At 43.3% G+C, this 14,551-nt stretch overlaps 1 protein-coding gene across 2 annotated transcripts in view; it reads left to right on the top strand.

Annotated features, from left to right (window-relative positions):
* Nucleotides 1-14,551, top strand: part of EPHB1 (EPH receptor B1) — a 453,923-nt gene that overhangs the window by 390,777 nt on the left and 48,595 nt on the right. For both annotated transcript variants that reach the window (XM_018050923.1, XM_018050926.1), the window contains one exon: nt 9,403-9,618. In XM_018050923.1, the coding sequence (XP_017906412.1) occupies nt 9,403-9,618 (216 nt within the window). The remainder of the gene's footprint in view (nt 1-9,402; nt 9,619-14,551) is intronic.

The raw sequence follows: 14,551 nt of genomic DNA, 5'->3' as shown, positions 1-14,551 counted from the left end.
GTCAGCAGTTGCATGGTGGCTCTGAAGCCCAGAAGTAGAGTTTAGGGGCTTCCCTGTGGACAGGAAGCTGAGGACTTGTCTAGAAGCTGCACTTATATGTACTGAAGCTTCCTTTGCAGGTGGAGCACACGCTTTATGCTCGTCTAGGTCGATAGGCAGTAGTGGCTTTTGTTTGGCAGGTTGCGGGGCAGATGATTTAGGTGATGGGGCCCATGTCCTTTGCATGGTACAGTCTCCTTGAGGGTGTGGGATATACTTTGTATAACCCTAGCACCTAGCACAGTGAGCACCGAGTAGAGGGTAGTGGAATAAAAGACCATTTCTGGAGCAAAAGCATTTGGGTGTGGCAGGATTGATGGAGCATCCTGAGTGTACACGGATCTCTTGTCCTTGTCACCAGACCTCTTGTGTCACAGTGGGGCATGGACCATGCTCCCCTGGGGGCATTCCTTCATGATCAGATTGCTCATGCAGACAGTCAAATAAACATGAACAGGTGGTAATGTTAGAAGAAGTGTCTTCTGGAACCAGCCTCCAGACCCATTCAGGAGTCATTTATTTCCCGCAAGTCACCTGCCTGTGCTTCTCAGAGACTCTCAACACAGCCTGGGAACTGAGATGAGATCCTCTCCTGAGAACATGCAGGGGAGCAAAGCGATTCATGCTCAGGAGCCTGCAAAAAGTCAGAACTCTGCACTGCTCTGCACACGCATATTTCCATTTGGGGGGCACAGGACATGGGGGCAAGTTGGATGCCAGTTATTTTTCATGATGATGCAGCCTAGGCAGTGAGAGAAAAGCTTGAGGTGAGAGAGGAGCACAGAGAAATGGAGGGAAAAGATGGCAGAAAGGGAGCGGCCAGAGCAGGCAGCGCCAGGAGGGGAAGGAAATGAAGCGTGACCAACTCCCCGCGCGGTGTAGAGGCAGGTAATCTATAAATCTAATTTCAGCCTTACTACCAGACCCTGGAGCATAGCAGCATTAATTGATGTATCTGCTGCTTGATAAAATTGAAAAGTGGGTCATCAGTTCAGTTCTGCAGGGTCCATCTTCTGGGAGGTAGTATAATTTTAGGATCGCCATTCAGAGAAGAAAGGAAAAGGGTCCGACTTCAATTTGTGCACTTTTTCTCTCCTCCAACCCCACAAAGGGGCCCCTTCACACCAGACGTAGTAGCTTTGGATTGTGGCCATGCCTCCAGCTTGGTCTCAGAGCCTTTGGGCATCAAGGGTCCAGTGACGACATCAGACACTGCTTCTCACAGTCCACTCAGCGCTTCTCTCTCATTGCAGAACTTAGAATCCTTCACATTATGGAGGGATTGGAAATATTGCTGTTGTTTAACCATACATTCAGTAGGGTCATAATTATCCATATTTTTTAAAAATGTGCTATGGATTACGTAGCATGCAAATCTATAATTAAATATTTCCTTCTTGGCACTCAGATTTAGGGGATTCAATCTGGTAGCTCTTCCATCATCTTAGACACAAGCACTGAAGCCCTCCTCAATGCCTTATGCCCTAGCCAAGAAGGTTGGCCTGCTCTGTAAGGCCCTCTTAGCTAAAGCAAGGCTTTGTGGTTATTGCTGGTTCATTCACATATGGCCATAACTGGGAAACTCTTACAAGTCACTGAGCAATGTCAGTTGGGAGGCTTTATCATTCATGGGATGCTCATTCATAGGCTGGAGCTAGATGACAGCAAGTCAGTTGTCAGGAAGAGAATCCCAGATTGCAAGTTCTGAGACCAAGGCCCTGCTTTGGACTCTGCTATGAGTCACCATGTGGCCTTGAGCAAGTCTGTTAACTCAATTTCCCAATCTATAAACTAAAGGCATTGAGCTGGATGGTCTTGAAAGGGCTCTTTCAGGTAAAAAAAATCTATGATTCATTCTCTTCAAACAAATCAAATAAGGGTTTCATTTCCTGAAGTGGGTTTGTCAATGAAAGTTGAAATACCTAAATCCTTCCTGTCTAATAAAAGGGCCAGCAAGTGGCTTCAGTGAATTTGCAGAAAAGCAATTTCAGCAGAAAGCATTTTGTGAAGGGAAGAAAGTTTAAATCACTTCACCCAGCCTGTATTTCTTCTATAAACTGTTTTTACCATGTGCTCAGCATGGAACCAGATCCTTTCCCAGAGTTCTAAGAAATCTGGGCTTTTTTTTTTTTTTTTTCTGTCTTGTTTATCTTTCTATGTTGATGTTCATTATCTCTGGAAGTTCTTTTGTGGAAGTTTACATCAATGAACTGAATATAAAACAGCTGGACATGTCAGAAAAACTTAATGTTCATATCTATAAGTTTCACCAAGATTATGAACTCAACTGGTGTGACTGTCTTATCACAGTATGTGATTTCCCTGCAGATCTTAAAGAAAAAGTATTGCAGAGTTAGCATCAGTTCAGTTCAGTTGCTCAGTCATGTCTGATTCTTTGTGACCCCATGGACTGCAGCACGCCAGGCTTCCCTGTCCATCCCCAACTCCCAGAGCTTGCTCAAACTCATGTCCATCGAGTTGGTGATGCCATCCAACCATCTCATCCTCTGTTGTCCCCTCCTCCTCCTTTCAATCTTTCCCAGCATCAGGGTCTTTTCCAATGAGTCAGTTCTTCGCATCAGGTGGCCAAAGTATTGGAGTTTCAGCTTCAGCATCAGCCCTTCCAATGAATATTCAGGACTGATTCCCTTTAGGTGGAAAAGGCACTGAACAGGAATTAGAAAAGATTCAGATTAGTGTAGCGTATTTGTGGTTCATGGCTCTCCTTTCTATTTCTATGGCCATCGCAGACATCATCAATCATGGCTCTTCTTCCTACAGAGCTGATACACAGACTTTTCCACACAGGCAGTCATTCCCAATCGATCAAAGATGGAATGTCAGTGGAGAAGCAATTTGTTGTTTGAACTTAGATTTTTTTAATAAATGAATATCATGCAGAATGACTTAAGGCTAATCACTTAAACTTTCTGGACTTCTTTTAACTTCTTTATAAAAACGAAGTAATATCGCCTGCCTTACCTACTCCACAGGACCAGTGTTAAGGATGAAAACCTATCCTATGAAGTATGACTTGCCATACAAAAATCAAGGAAGGGAAGAAGTCAGAGTTTATAGATTAATTGATCCTAACGTCAGGCCTCTGTTATTAGGTCCTACTGCAGTTCGGGGAGTAGGCTGTGAGGGTCGACAGTGGCCTGCTGCAGGGACTGGGGCACTGACTGCAGCAGGGCCTGCATGGGACCTTCTGAAGGAGGTCACCATCAACTTCATTACCTCCACCGTAGTTTGGCCTCAGGTCAAACAACACGGAGGGAACACAGCCAACCCCGCCCCCCCCATCAACAGAAAATTGGATTAAAGATTTACTAAACAAGGCCTTGCCCATCAGAACAAGACCCAGTTTCCCCCTCAGTAAGTCTCTCCCATCAGGAAGCTTCCATAAGCCTCTTGTCCTTATCCATCAGAGGACGGACAGAATGAAAACCACAATCACAAGAAACTAACCAAACTGATCACATGGACCACAGCCTTGTCTAACTCAATGAAGCTACGACCCATGCTATATAGGGCCACCCAAGATGGGTGGGTCATGGTGGAGAATTCTGACAAAACGTGGTCCACTAGAAAAGGGAATGGCAAAGCACTTCAGTATTCTTGCCTTGAGAACACCATGAACAGCATGAAAAGGCTGATAGGACACTGAAAGATGAACTTCCCAGGTCGGTAGGTGCCCAATATGCTATGGGAGATCAGTGGAGAAATAACTCCAAAAATAAGGAAGAGACGGAGCCAAATCAAAAATAACACCCAGTTGTGGATGTGACTGGTGATGGAAGTAAAGTCCAATGCTGTAAAGAGCAATATTGCATAGGAACCTGGAATGTTATGTCCATGAATCAAGGCAAGTTGGAAGTGGTCGAACAGGGGATGGCAAGAGTGAACATTGGCATTTTAAGAATCAGTGAACTAAAATAGACTGAATTGGCTGAATTTAACTCAGATGACCATTCTATCTACTACTGTGGGCAAAAATCCCTTAGAAGAAACAGTAGCCATCATCGTCAACAAATGAGTCCAAAATGCAGTACTTGGATGCAATCTCAAAAATGACAGAATGATCTCTGTTCGTTTCCAAGGCAAACCATTCAATATCACAATAATCCAAGTCTATGCCCTGACCAGTAATGCTGAAGAAGTTGAAATTGAATGGTTCTATGAAGACTTACAAGACCTTCTAGAACTAACACCCCCCAAAAAAGGTCCTTTTCATTATAGGGGACTGGAATGCAAAAGTAGGAAGTCAAGAGATACCTGGAGTAACAGGCAAATTTGCCCTTGGAGTACAAAACAAAGCAGGTCAAAGGCTAATAGAGTTTTGCCAAGAGAACGCACTGGTCAAAGCAAACACCCTCTTCCAGCAACACAAGAGAAGACTACACATGGACATCACAGATGGTCATACCAAAATCAAATTGATTTTATTCTTTGCAGCCAAAGATGGAGAAGCTCTATACAGTCAGCAAAAACAAGACCGGGAGCTGACTGGCTCAGATCATGAACTCCTTATTGCCAAATTCAGACTTACATTGAAGAAAGTAAGGAAACCCACTAGAAGATTCAGGTATGCCCTAAATCAAATCCCTTACGAGTATACAGTGGAAGTGACAAATAGATTCAAGGGATTCTGATAGAGTGCCTGGAGAACTATGGATGAAGGTTCGTGACATTGTACAAGAGGCAGTGATCAAGATCGTCCCCAAGAAAAAGAAATTCAGAAAGGCAAAATGGTTGTCTGAGGAGGCCTTACAAATAGCTGAGAAAAGAAGACAAGCTAAAGGCAAAGAGGAAAGGAAAGGTATACCCATTTGAAATGGCATGGACCTAATAGAAGCAGAAGATGTTAAGAACAGGTGGCAGGAATATACACAACAACTGTACAAAAAAGATCTTCATGACCAAGATAATCACGATGGTATGATCACTCACCTAGAGCCAGACATCCTGGAATGTGAAGTCAAGTGGGTCTTAGAAACCATCACTATGAACAAAGCTAGTGGAGGTGATGGAATTCCAGTTGAGCTATTTCAAATCCTGAAAGATGATGCTGTGAAAGTGCTGCACTCAATATGCCAGCAAATTTGGAAAACTCAGCAGTGGCCACAAGACTGGAAAATGTCAGTTTTCATTCCAGTCCCAAAGAAAGGCAATGCCAAAGAATGCTCAAACTACTGCACAATTGCACTCATCTCACCTGCTAGTAAAATAATGCTCAAAATTCTCCAAGCCAGGCTTCAGCAATACGTGAACCGTGAACTTCCAGATGTTCAAGATGCTGGTTTTAGAAAAGGCAGAGGAACCAGAGATCAAATTGCCAACATCTGCTGGATCATCGAAAAAGCAAGAGTTCCAGAAAAACATCTGCTTTATTGACTATGCCAAAGGCTTTGACTGTATGGATCACAACAAACTGTGGGAAATTCTTCAAGAGATGGGAATACCAGACCGCCTGACCTGGCTCCTGAGAAATCTGTATACAGATCAGCAAGCAACAGTTAGAAATGGACATGAAACATCAGACTGGTTCCAAATAGGAAAAGGAGTATGTTAAGGCTGTATATTGTCACCCTGCTTATTTAACTTATATGCAGAGTACATCATGAGAAATGCTGGGCTGGAGGAAGCACAAGCTGGAATCAAGATTGCTGGGAAATAACAATAACCTCAGATATGCAGATGACACCACCCTTATGGCAGAAAGCGAAGAAGAACTAAAGAACCTCTTGATGAAAGTGAAATAGGAGAGTAAAAGAAAATGAAGATCATGGCATCTGGTCTCATCACTTCATGGCAAATAGATGGGGAAACAATGGAAACAGTGAAAGACTTTATTTTCTTGAATTCCAAAATCCCTGCAGATGGTGTTTGCAGCCATGAAATTAAAAGATGCTTGCTCCTTTGAAGAAAAGTTATGACCAACCTAGACAGCATATTAAAAAGCAGAGATATTACTTTGCCAACAAAGGTCAGTCTGGTCAAAGCTATGGTTTTTCCAGTGGTCATGTATGGATGTGAGAGTTGGACTATAAAGAAATCTAAGCGCTGAAGAATTGATGCTTTTGAACTGTGGTGTTGGAGAAGACCCTTGAGAGTCCCTTGGACTGCAAGGAGATCCAACCAGTCCATCCTAAAGGAAATCAGTCCTGAATATTCATTGGAAGGGCTGATGCTGAAGCTGAAACTTCTATATTTTGGCCACCTGATGTGAAGAACTGACTCATTGGAAAAGACCCTGGTGCTGAGAATGATTGAAGGTGGGAGAAGGGGATGACAGAGGGTGTAATGGTTGGATGGCATCACCGACTTGATGGACATGAGTTTGAGCAAGCTCCGGGAGTTGGTGATAGACAAGGGAGCCTGGCGTGCTGCAGTCCATGGGCTTGCAGAGTCAGACACGACTGAGCGACTGAACTGACTGACTGACTGACAGTTTGGGTGGGTGTGCCAACCTGCTGAACTCTGAATTCCCAGTGAACTAGGCTCTCTGAGGGCAGTGATTCTAAGATATCTGCCCCACACACCAAAGAGGCCAGGAGGAACCTGCAGTCTTGGCCTGTGGTGTCTTCCATCTCTCTTGCCAGGCACCTGGGGTTCATGGGAGAGCTGGTTAGTAAGACATTGTGGCCTTACTGATAATGTCAGCGATAGTGGCTGCTGTCTTTGTATCGATGAGACACTGAGCCAATCCCTCCATATGTATTATCTCGTTTAACCTTGAATCTCAAATCTAAGGAAAAGAGATTCACTGTACTCTTATTTTACAGATGTGGTGATCACTGCTCTGGCAGTTAAATAACTTACCCAAGGGCATGCAGCCAGTAAGAGATGGAGCTCAGACCCACCATGAAGTACCTGGACTTTTAACCATTTCTTGTCCTTTGTTGACACCAGAATCTGTAAGATGACTGATCTAAATATTCAAATCAGAAAATGAAGCAGCTCAGTGAAGTTTTTAATGACTTAAAGTGGAAACACAGACACAAATCTGCAAATGCTTTCAATGCTGCTCTTGGCAGAACTGCAGCTGCCATCAGTGCCCTCCCCAACATCTGTCTGCATGTGGGCTTCTGTAGGGAGATATTTATTTTTAACCACATTGTTGTCTCCACTTACAGAGGAGAAGTAACAAACTGAATTGAAAAAAACTCAACCCTTGTGGCTTGTGGCTGAAGTACATTTTCTAATATACGAAAGTTGCATGACAACTTTCTGGGGAGGCAGATCCCCAGAGACCCACTTAGAGAAATGATGGTGCTGGGGAAAGCAGGGCTAGCTTCTTAAGGAGATGTGGAGTGAAGTTCGTTAGTAAGAAAGATTTGCATCACTCACAGCACATCCAGCTCTGGCAGATGGGCGCCATGTGCTGAAAACCAATCAGTTTCCAAAAAGCGGCCCTGCGCTTTCTTTTGGAGTTGGTTAGAAGCAAATATTGCAGGGAGAGCGTCTGGGCAGATTGGGAGGTGGTTAAGGTTTGAGTGAGAAATTGAAACTCGAAGTGTGTCAGACTCAGTGCGTTTGGGGGAACCTCCTTCCGGTGGAGGAGGTGTGCTCGGGAAGGACTAGAGGGAGTGTCGGTTTGCTCCCCTCCTTCAGTTGACCCAGGAGCATCACCATCGCCAGGCTTGGAATCTTGCATGAGGAACAGAGTCTTCAACAATTAATGCCACCATTGTTAAACTTTTCAATTGTTGGATTTTTCCCTGAATAAAAAAATGTGTAACATTTTGATAACGGCTGTTTTATTTTTCCTTACTTATTTTTGTGTAGAAACTTACTTTTGCACAACCACATGCCTAAATGATGTGTCCCATACATATTAGTGAGATAATGCATGTGAGTGCATTGTATGCCATCTCACAGACAGTAGATGCTCAATAAATGGGAGCTCCACACATTGTTTATGCTTCCTGTATTTTACAGGAGGACCCTGGGGCAGAGGGAAAGGCTGCTTTGTCCAAGGTTTGTGTTCAGCAATAACTAGACTAACCCAGGGTATCTTGACTCCTCCCACCTCTCCCCGAGTCAGAGCACCTCAATGCCTGGACCATGCTCTCCTTACATAACCCGCAGCACTTTAGGGAGCAGCTGGGGCTGGACTGATTGGGAAAATGTGTTCTTAGCAGCATGGTCCAGGGTCCACTGATGTAACCAGTGTGGGCAATGTCCAAACTCAGTGGCTTTGGGGAGGTGGAGGAAGGGACACATTCGTTCACTGACAAGCTGTCTGTAGCCATGGAGGAGGGAGGGCAGCCAGGTAAGAAACTTATTGGAAAGAAGGTTGGCAGGAGGTGGGGCAGCAACAGCTTTCATTTACTGGGACGGTCCACGAGCCAGACATGGCGCACGCACTTCTCCTGACCAGCCAGCCCTCTGAGGCACATGTGTTATCCCAGTGTCCAGGAAAACATCTTAGCATTTAATTCTGGGGCCAGGAAGTAATGTACCAGTTGTTCATCCAGCAAACGTTTATTGAGCAACGTCTGTCTCCTCAAACGTCATCAGCACTGGGAGTGCTACGGCGACTACAAGGGACAGAGTGCTTATCTCAGAGCAGCAGAGACAGGCAGACACACAGCCGCCACACATACAACTACACCTTGTGATACGAGCTAAGAAGGAAAGTGAGAGCACGCACTGAAAGACAGTGACATGCACGTGCTAGTTGTGGGTGGGGGAGGGGACTGGCTATAGGGACACTCCTCTCTGAGGAGGTGACATTGAAGGGGAGATTTGAGGCAAGTGGGTGTTGACTATGGGGGAGAAGCAGAGAAGAGCCTGTATCAGGGCCCTGAGGCAGGAAGGGCCTGGCCAGGGAGCGAATTGAAAGGTCATCAGGCACTGTGCCTTCAGCATGGGAGTGCAAGACAAAGTGGCATAAGGTGATCCCCTGGGGCCCTGTGGGCCAAGCTGAGGAGATTGGCACTTTCCCTTAATGCAGTATGAGGCCAGTAGAGTGCTTTAAGCCAGCCCGTGACATGACTGGATTTATGTCTTGTAAGGATGGCTCTAACTTCCCTTAGAGAAGGGATTTCAGAGGGGAGCAGGTGGAGGGAGGCTGTTACAGGTGATGGATGAAGATGACTTGGTTAGAATGGTGGCAGTGAAGGCAGAGAGGAGTGAATGGCTTTGAGATGTAACTTGAAGATGGGATCCACGAGGCTTGGCCAGAAGAAGGCGGAGTATCGGAGGAGAGGAAAGAGAATGGGAGGGGCGCCGGGAGGAGGTGGAAGCAGCTTAGTCCAGCACTGACAGAAGTGACTAGCAGAGGGACCCTGGCAGCTTGGCTTCCTTGTAACCACTGAAGCCAGTCTTGATCTGGATGCCTTTGGTGTCTTATTACAGCAAAATGACGGACAGTTCACGGTGATCCAGCTGGTGGGGATGCTGAGGGGCATCGCCGCGGGCATGAAGTACCTGGCGGAGATGAACTACGTGCACCGGGACCTAGCTGCAAGGAACATTCTGGTCAACAGTAACTTGGTGTGCAAGGTGTCTGACTTTGGCCTTTCCCGCTACCTCCAGGATGACACCTCAGATCCCACCTACACCAGCTCCTTGGTGAGTCCTTCTGGGTCTTTTCAGATCAAAGCACAGCAGGAGTAAAAAGTGGCTGCACATAGCGAGGACCCATGGTGGGGCATACAGGGAGGGACTGGAACCAGGGCTCATTTGTCCTCTGGGGAAGCCAAATGCCGGGTGGACCATTCATCCGGGAGAAATGACAGCCACTGGTTGTTCAGGCAACTGTTAGGGCACAGGCTGTGAGGAAGTGTTGGTGTCTCCTCTGAAGCCATGCTGTTCCTGGCCAATGAAAGAGGATGTTTTGAAAAGGATGATTTGGGGGAGTCCAAACATTTGGTCAGTGGCATGAAAGACATCATCTACGGGGAGCGGGCTCCGGTTGGGTTGAGCACTGTGTCATCAGGTACATTCCTGGTCCTGATTTGGGGCACATGCAGCAGCTAGTGGTAGCTTGCAGAAAGCAGCAGCAGTGAGTGGTAGTTGGAAATGAGACTTTGGTTCCCTGACCAAACGTGCTAACCACTAGACCACAGAAGTGTGACTAGAGCCTAAATCCCCAGTCCTTACCTACCTTGACAAGAAAGAATTCTGATGAAGAGGTGGAAGGTAAAGAGAAAAGTAAAACATTTTTTGCAAAAGCAGAGTACATAAGACACATGGCCGAACTCTGTGACCCTCCCCTAGGTGCGTGTGCACTCCTTAGCCAAGATGGATTTCAACACAAAAGCGTCTGGGAGGATAGAAGCCAAACTTATTATGACCTGGCATCCCCTGACTTTTGACCCCCAAAGAATCTCTCTCTGCAGTGTGTAGTCTCTCCCTTGCCCCAAGGAGGGAAATATGTGATCTCTTGATCTTTTACTCAAACAAAATTTAGCCCTTCTCTGTTCCTGCCATGCTGGTTATTTTAAGGTGCCCACAAGAGACAAAATCTGGCTATTTCCCTGTTTCTGTTGTTATTTCCATTTTGGAGAGCAAATAGGAGACTGATTGAAAATGCCTACCTGGGGGCCCACCTATCTTCTGTCTCAGGCAGTGCAAACAGGAGGCTAAGTGCAAACAGTTGTAAGTGTCCAGCCTGAAGCCCACTTTCATTCCTGCCCATGAATTGTAAACGGGAGGCCAGTTGTAAATGCCTAACCCAGAGCCCATCTGTGTCCTGCCTCCGTCGTCTTCTCTGTCTCCATTACTTCCAGAAAGCTATAAGTATCACAACTTGGTAACTGAACAACAACAACATGATGAGTACTCTCAAATTTATATTTCTATCTCAACCCCTTCCTCTACAGCCTGAACAGCTATAATCATCTGTGTTCAACTGCCTAGTTCACACAATTCCCTTTAGAGCTTAACAGGTCCTAAATAGAGCTCTTGATTTACTCTCCAATTGCCTCTCCCCCATCTCTTCAACTCAGTAGTTGCACCATTCCTAATGGTGAAACCTAGGAATCAGTCTTGAGTTCTCTCTGTGCCTCCCCATCCAAGTACAATCCTTCCACTAATCCTATGTTGTTGTTTAGTCATTAATTTGTGTCCAACTCTTTTGTGACCCCATGGATTGTAGCCCACCAGGCTCCTCTGTCCATGAGATTTCCCAGGCAAGAATATTGGAGTGGGTTGCTGTTTCCTTCTCCGGGGGATCTTCCCGACCCAAGGATCAAACCAGTATCTCTTGCATTGGCAGGCAGATTCTTTACCATTGAGCCACCAGAGCAGCCCTACCCTATTCCTATAGGTATCTATAAAGTCTGCTCCTTTCTTCTCATCTCTGCTGCTGTTCAGTCACGTGTCTGACTTTGCTACCACATGGACTGCAACGCACCAGGCTTCCCTGTCCTTCATCGTCTCCTGGAGTTTGCTTAAATTCATGTCCATTGAGTTGGTGATGTCATCTAACCATCTCATCCTCTGTCGTCTCCTTCTCCTCCTGCCTTCAATCTTTCCCAGTATCAGGGTCTTTTCCAATGAGTCAGCTCTTTGCATCAGGTGACCAAAGTATTGGAGCTTCAGCTTCAACATCAGTTCTTCCAATGAGCATTCAGGGTTGATTTTGCTTAGGATTGACTGGTTGGATCTCCTTGCTGTCCAAGGGACTCTCAAGAGTCTTGTCCAACACCACAGTTTGAAAGCATCAATTCTTTGGTGCTCAGCCTGCTTTATGATCCAACTCTCACATCTGTACTGTGACCCCACCCTATTCCAAAGCACCATTCTCTCTCACCTGGACTGTTACAGTAGCTTCCTAATGAGTCTCCCTGGTTTCCTTTTGTCTTCATACATCCATTCATAACAGCATCACAAGTGACTGATCTTCCTAATCTACCCACCAGCTATATCCCTTAAACTTGCAAAAACAATACCTGATTATTACAAAAGTCAGAACAATACGGAGAAGAAAAAAGGATAAATAAGAACCTACAATTCCCTTAAAGAAGGGTTTGGTGAACTTTTCCTGAAGTGAGTGCCATATAGAAAATATTTTAGACTTTACTGGCTAAGAGGCCAAATGAGGATATTAAGTACATGATTATATAACCATTTAAAATGTAACCCTTTAAAAATGTATGAATGCCATTCCTAGCCCCTGGGCTGTAAAAAAGCAGGTGACCTGCCAGATCTGGTACTTAGGCAATGGTTTACCAACTCCTGTGCTGAAGCATCAGTTTCAACAATTAGATGTGTCTGCTTTCACACTTGTATCTTTGTTCAAAAAGAAATTTTTTATTTTATAAAAATGGGATCATACTGTGCCTGTTTTTCTGTGTCTTGTGTGTCTCTTGGGGATTCTTACTCCAGGTTGCTACTTTGAAAGTTTGTAAACCTTCACACTCCACTAAGGATATATGGTGCCCATCTTCTAACATCTTCACCAGCATTGGAAGTAATCAATATTTTTAAAAGTTGTTAATCCAAAGATGAAAAATGATAACTCGTTTTGTTTTCATTGAATTTTCAACTGACTCCTAGAGATCTTTTTGCATAGTTATTGGGATTCATGTTTCTTCTTTCACTAATCATCTATACATGTATTTACCTATTTTTCTACTGGGTTACTTTCTGGTTTCTTAGAAATGTATAGGAATTCTTTTTATAGTAGAGATATTGACCCTTTTTCTGCCATATATGATACAGTTAGTTCCTTCATGTTTTCCTGTACAAAAAAGTACAATTCTTTTTTATAAAGATTATTTTTTTCTTTTTGTCTGCTCCGCACCTTCATTGCAGCACTCAGGCTTAGTTGTCCCACAGTATGTGGGATCTTAGTTACCAGACCAAGGCTCAGACTATGTCCCCTGCATTGGAAGGCTAATTCTTAACCACTGAACCACCAAGGAAGTCCCAGTACAATTCTTTTTCGTATTTAAAAAAATACACTTGTCTTTTTGATATTATTTATGATACCCTTTGGCTTGCGAAAGTGGTTCATATTCATTTGGTCAAAAATATCTATCTTTTTCTCTACCTGTTGGATTTTTTGGCTTATTCTAAAAGTTCTCTCCATCCCAAGGTTATAAAATGCTTTTAAAAATTTTCTATACTATTTTATTATCTTGACAAGTTTGATTTATCATGTAACTATTTATTTAATCCATTCCTCTGTCTATGCATCACTCCACCCTGTTTTGTTGATATGTTTCCAGAAAAGTTGTAGACATTAGTACACATCACCCGTAAACACTGTGGCATATGTCTTTTAATGAGAGTATATATATTTGTTTATACTTCTTTCCTTGATTAAGGCACAATTTGCATAAAGAAGTACACAGATCTTAAGTGTACATTTACAGAGTTTTAACAAATGCATGCAACTGTGTGACCCAAAATTCTATCAAAATAGAGAACTTGGTCGTCATACCAGGAAGTTCCCTCATGTCCTTCCTCTGTCCCAAATGCAGAGGTGCCTGCTGTTCTGACTTTTTTTCAAATATAGGTTTCTTTCGTCTCTTCTAGAACTCCTCATAAATGGAATCAGAATGCTCTTCATGCCTGACTGCTTTCTTTTAGCATTCTGAGTATGAGATCCTTTCCTGTTGCTGAGTGAAGCAGTCATTTTTTCTTAATTACTGTAACAGTCTATGTTTATTTATCCATTCTCTTGATGGTAGACAGCAGGGCTATTCTCAAATATGATTTTGAATATGTTAGGACATATATTTTTATTGTGTTTTTATGCAGGTAAATATAGAAAATTATATCAACACCATTATTGAAATATTTTCCAAATTTTATTGGCTCATATGTCATTCTTGTCATATGTTAAGTTCCTTACATAAACAATGTTTTGATTCTAAAATCTCCTCTGTTGGTCAATTTATTTATTCTTATGCCAACCATATTATTCTAATTATAGTAACTTTATCAAAAGTTTTACTTTCAGTATTATTCTGATTATATTAATTTTAGCAAGAGTTTTACTGTTTGGATAAATTAAGGTATCTTCATTCATCTTTAAAAAATCTTGGCTCTTTTCAAATGTATTTTCTTTCAACTTAAGACCGCTTTGTCTAGTGATCTACCTAAAACTACCTAGTAATACATATACACTCACATATGAGTTTTGAATGGAACGCTATTCTACATTTGGAAAGCTTGACATTTTAATGACCTTGAGTCACATAAATAATAATGTGAACCAAACATACAATCTGTATATGCCTTACACTGAAAATTTCTCAGATGTAAAGCTTCCTATGTTATTGTCCTGCACACATTATTTAGATCATCTGTTGTGACTTTGTATGTGTTTCTTCTAAATGATGAACTAGATAAACTCCTAAACCTAACAGCTTTCAGGATCCATTTTACCATATTATTCTTCCATGTTTTTCCTTTTATTCAAAATAGAGAAAATTATCATGTTTGATGACTAAACTATTTATGCTTCTAAAAATGCAGTTTATTCACATGAAAAATATTTATTGATCATCTACTATGTGCCAATCCTGGGCTACAATCTGGAGGCACAATT

This window comes from Capra hircus, chromosome 1 (genome assembly GCF_001704415.2).
Source record: "Capra hircus breed San Clemente chromosome 1, ASM170441v1, whole genome shotgun sequence".
Classification (NCBI taxonomy): Eukaryota; Metazoa; Chordata; class Mammalia; order Artiodactyla; family Bovidae; genus Capra; species Capra hircus.
This window is presented reverse-complemented; position numbering and strand designations above follow the sequence as displayed.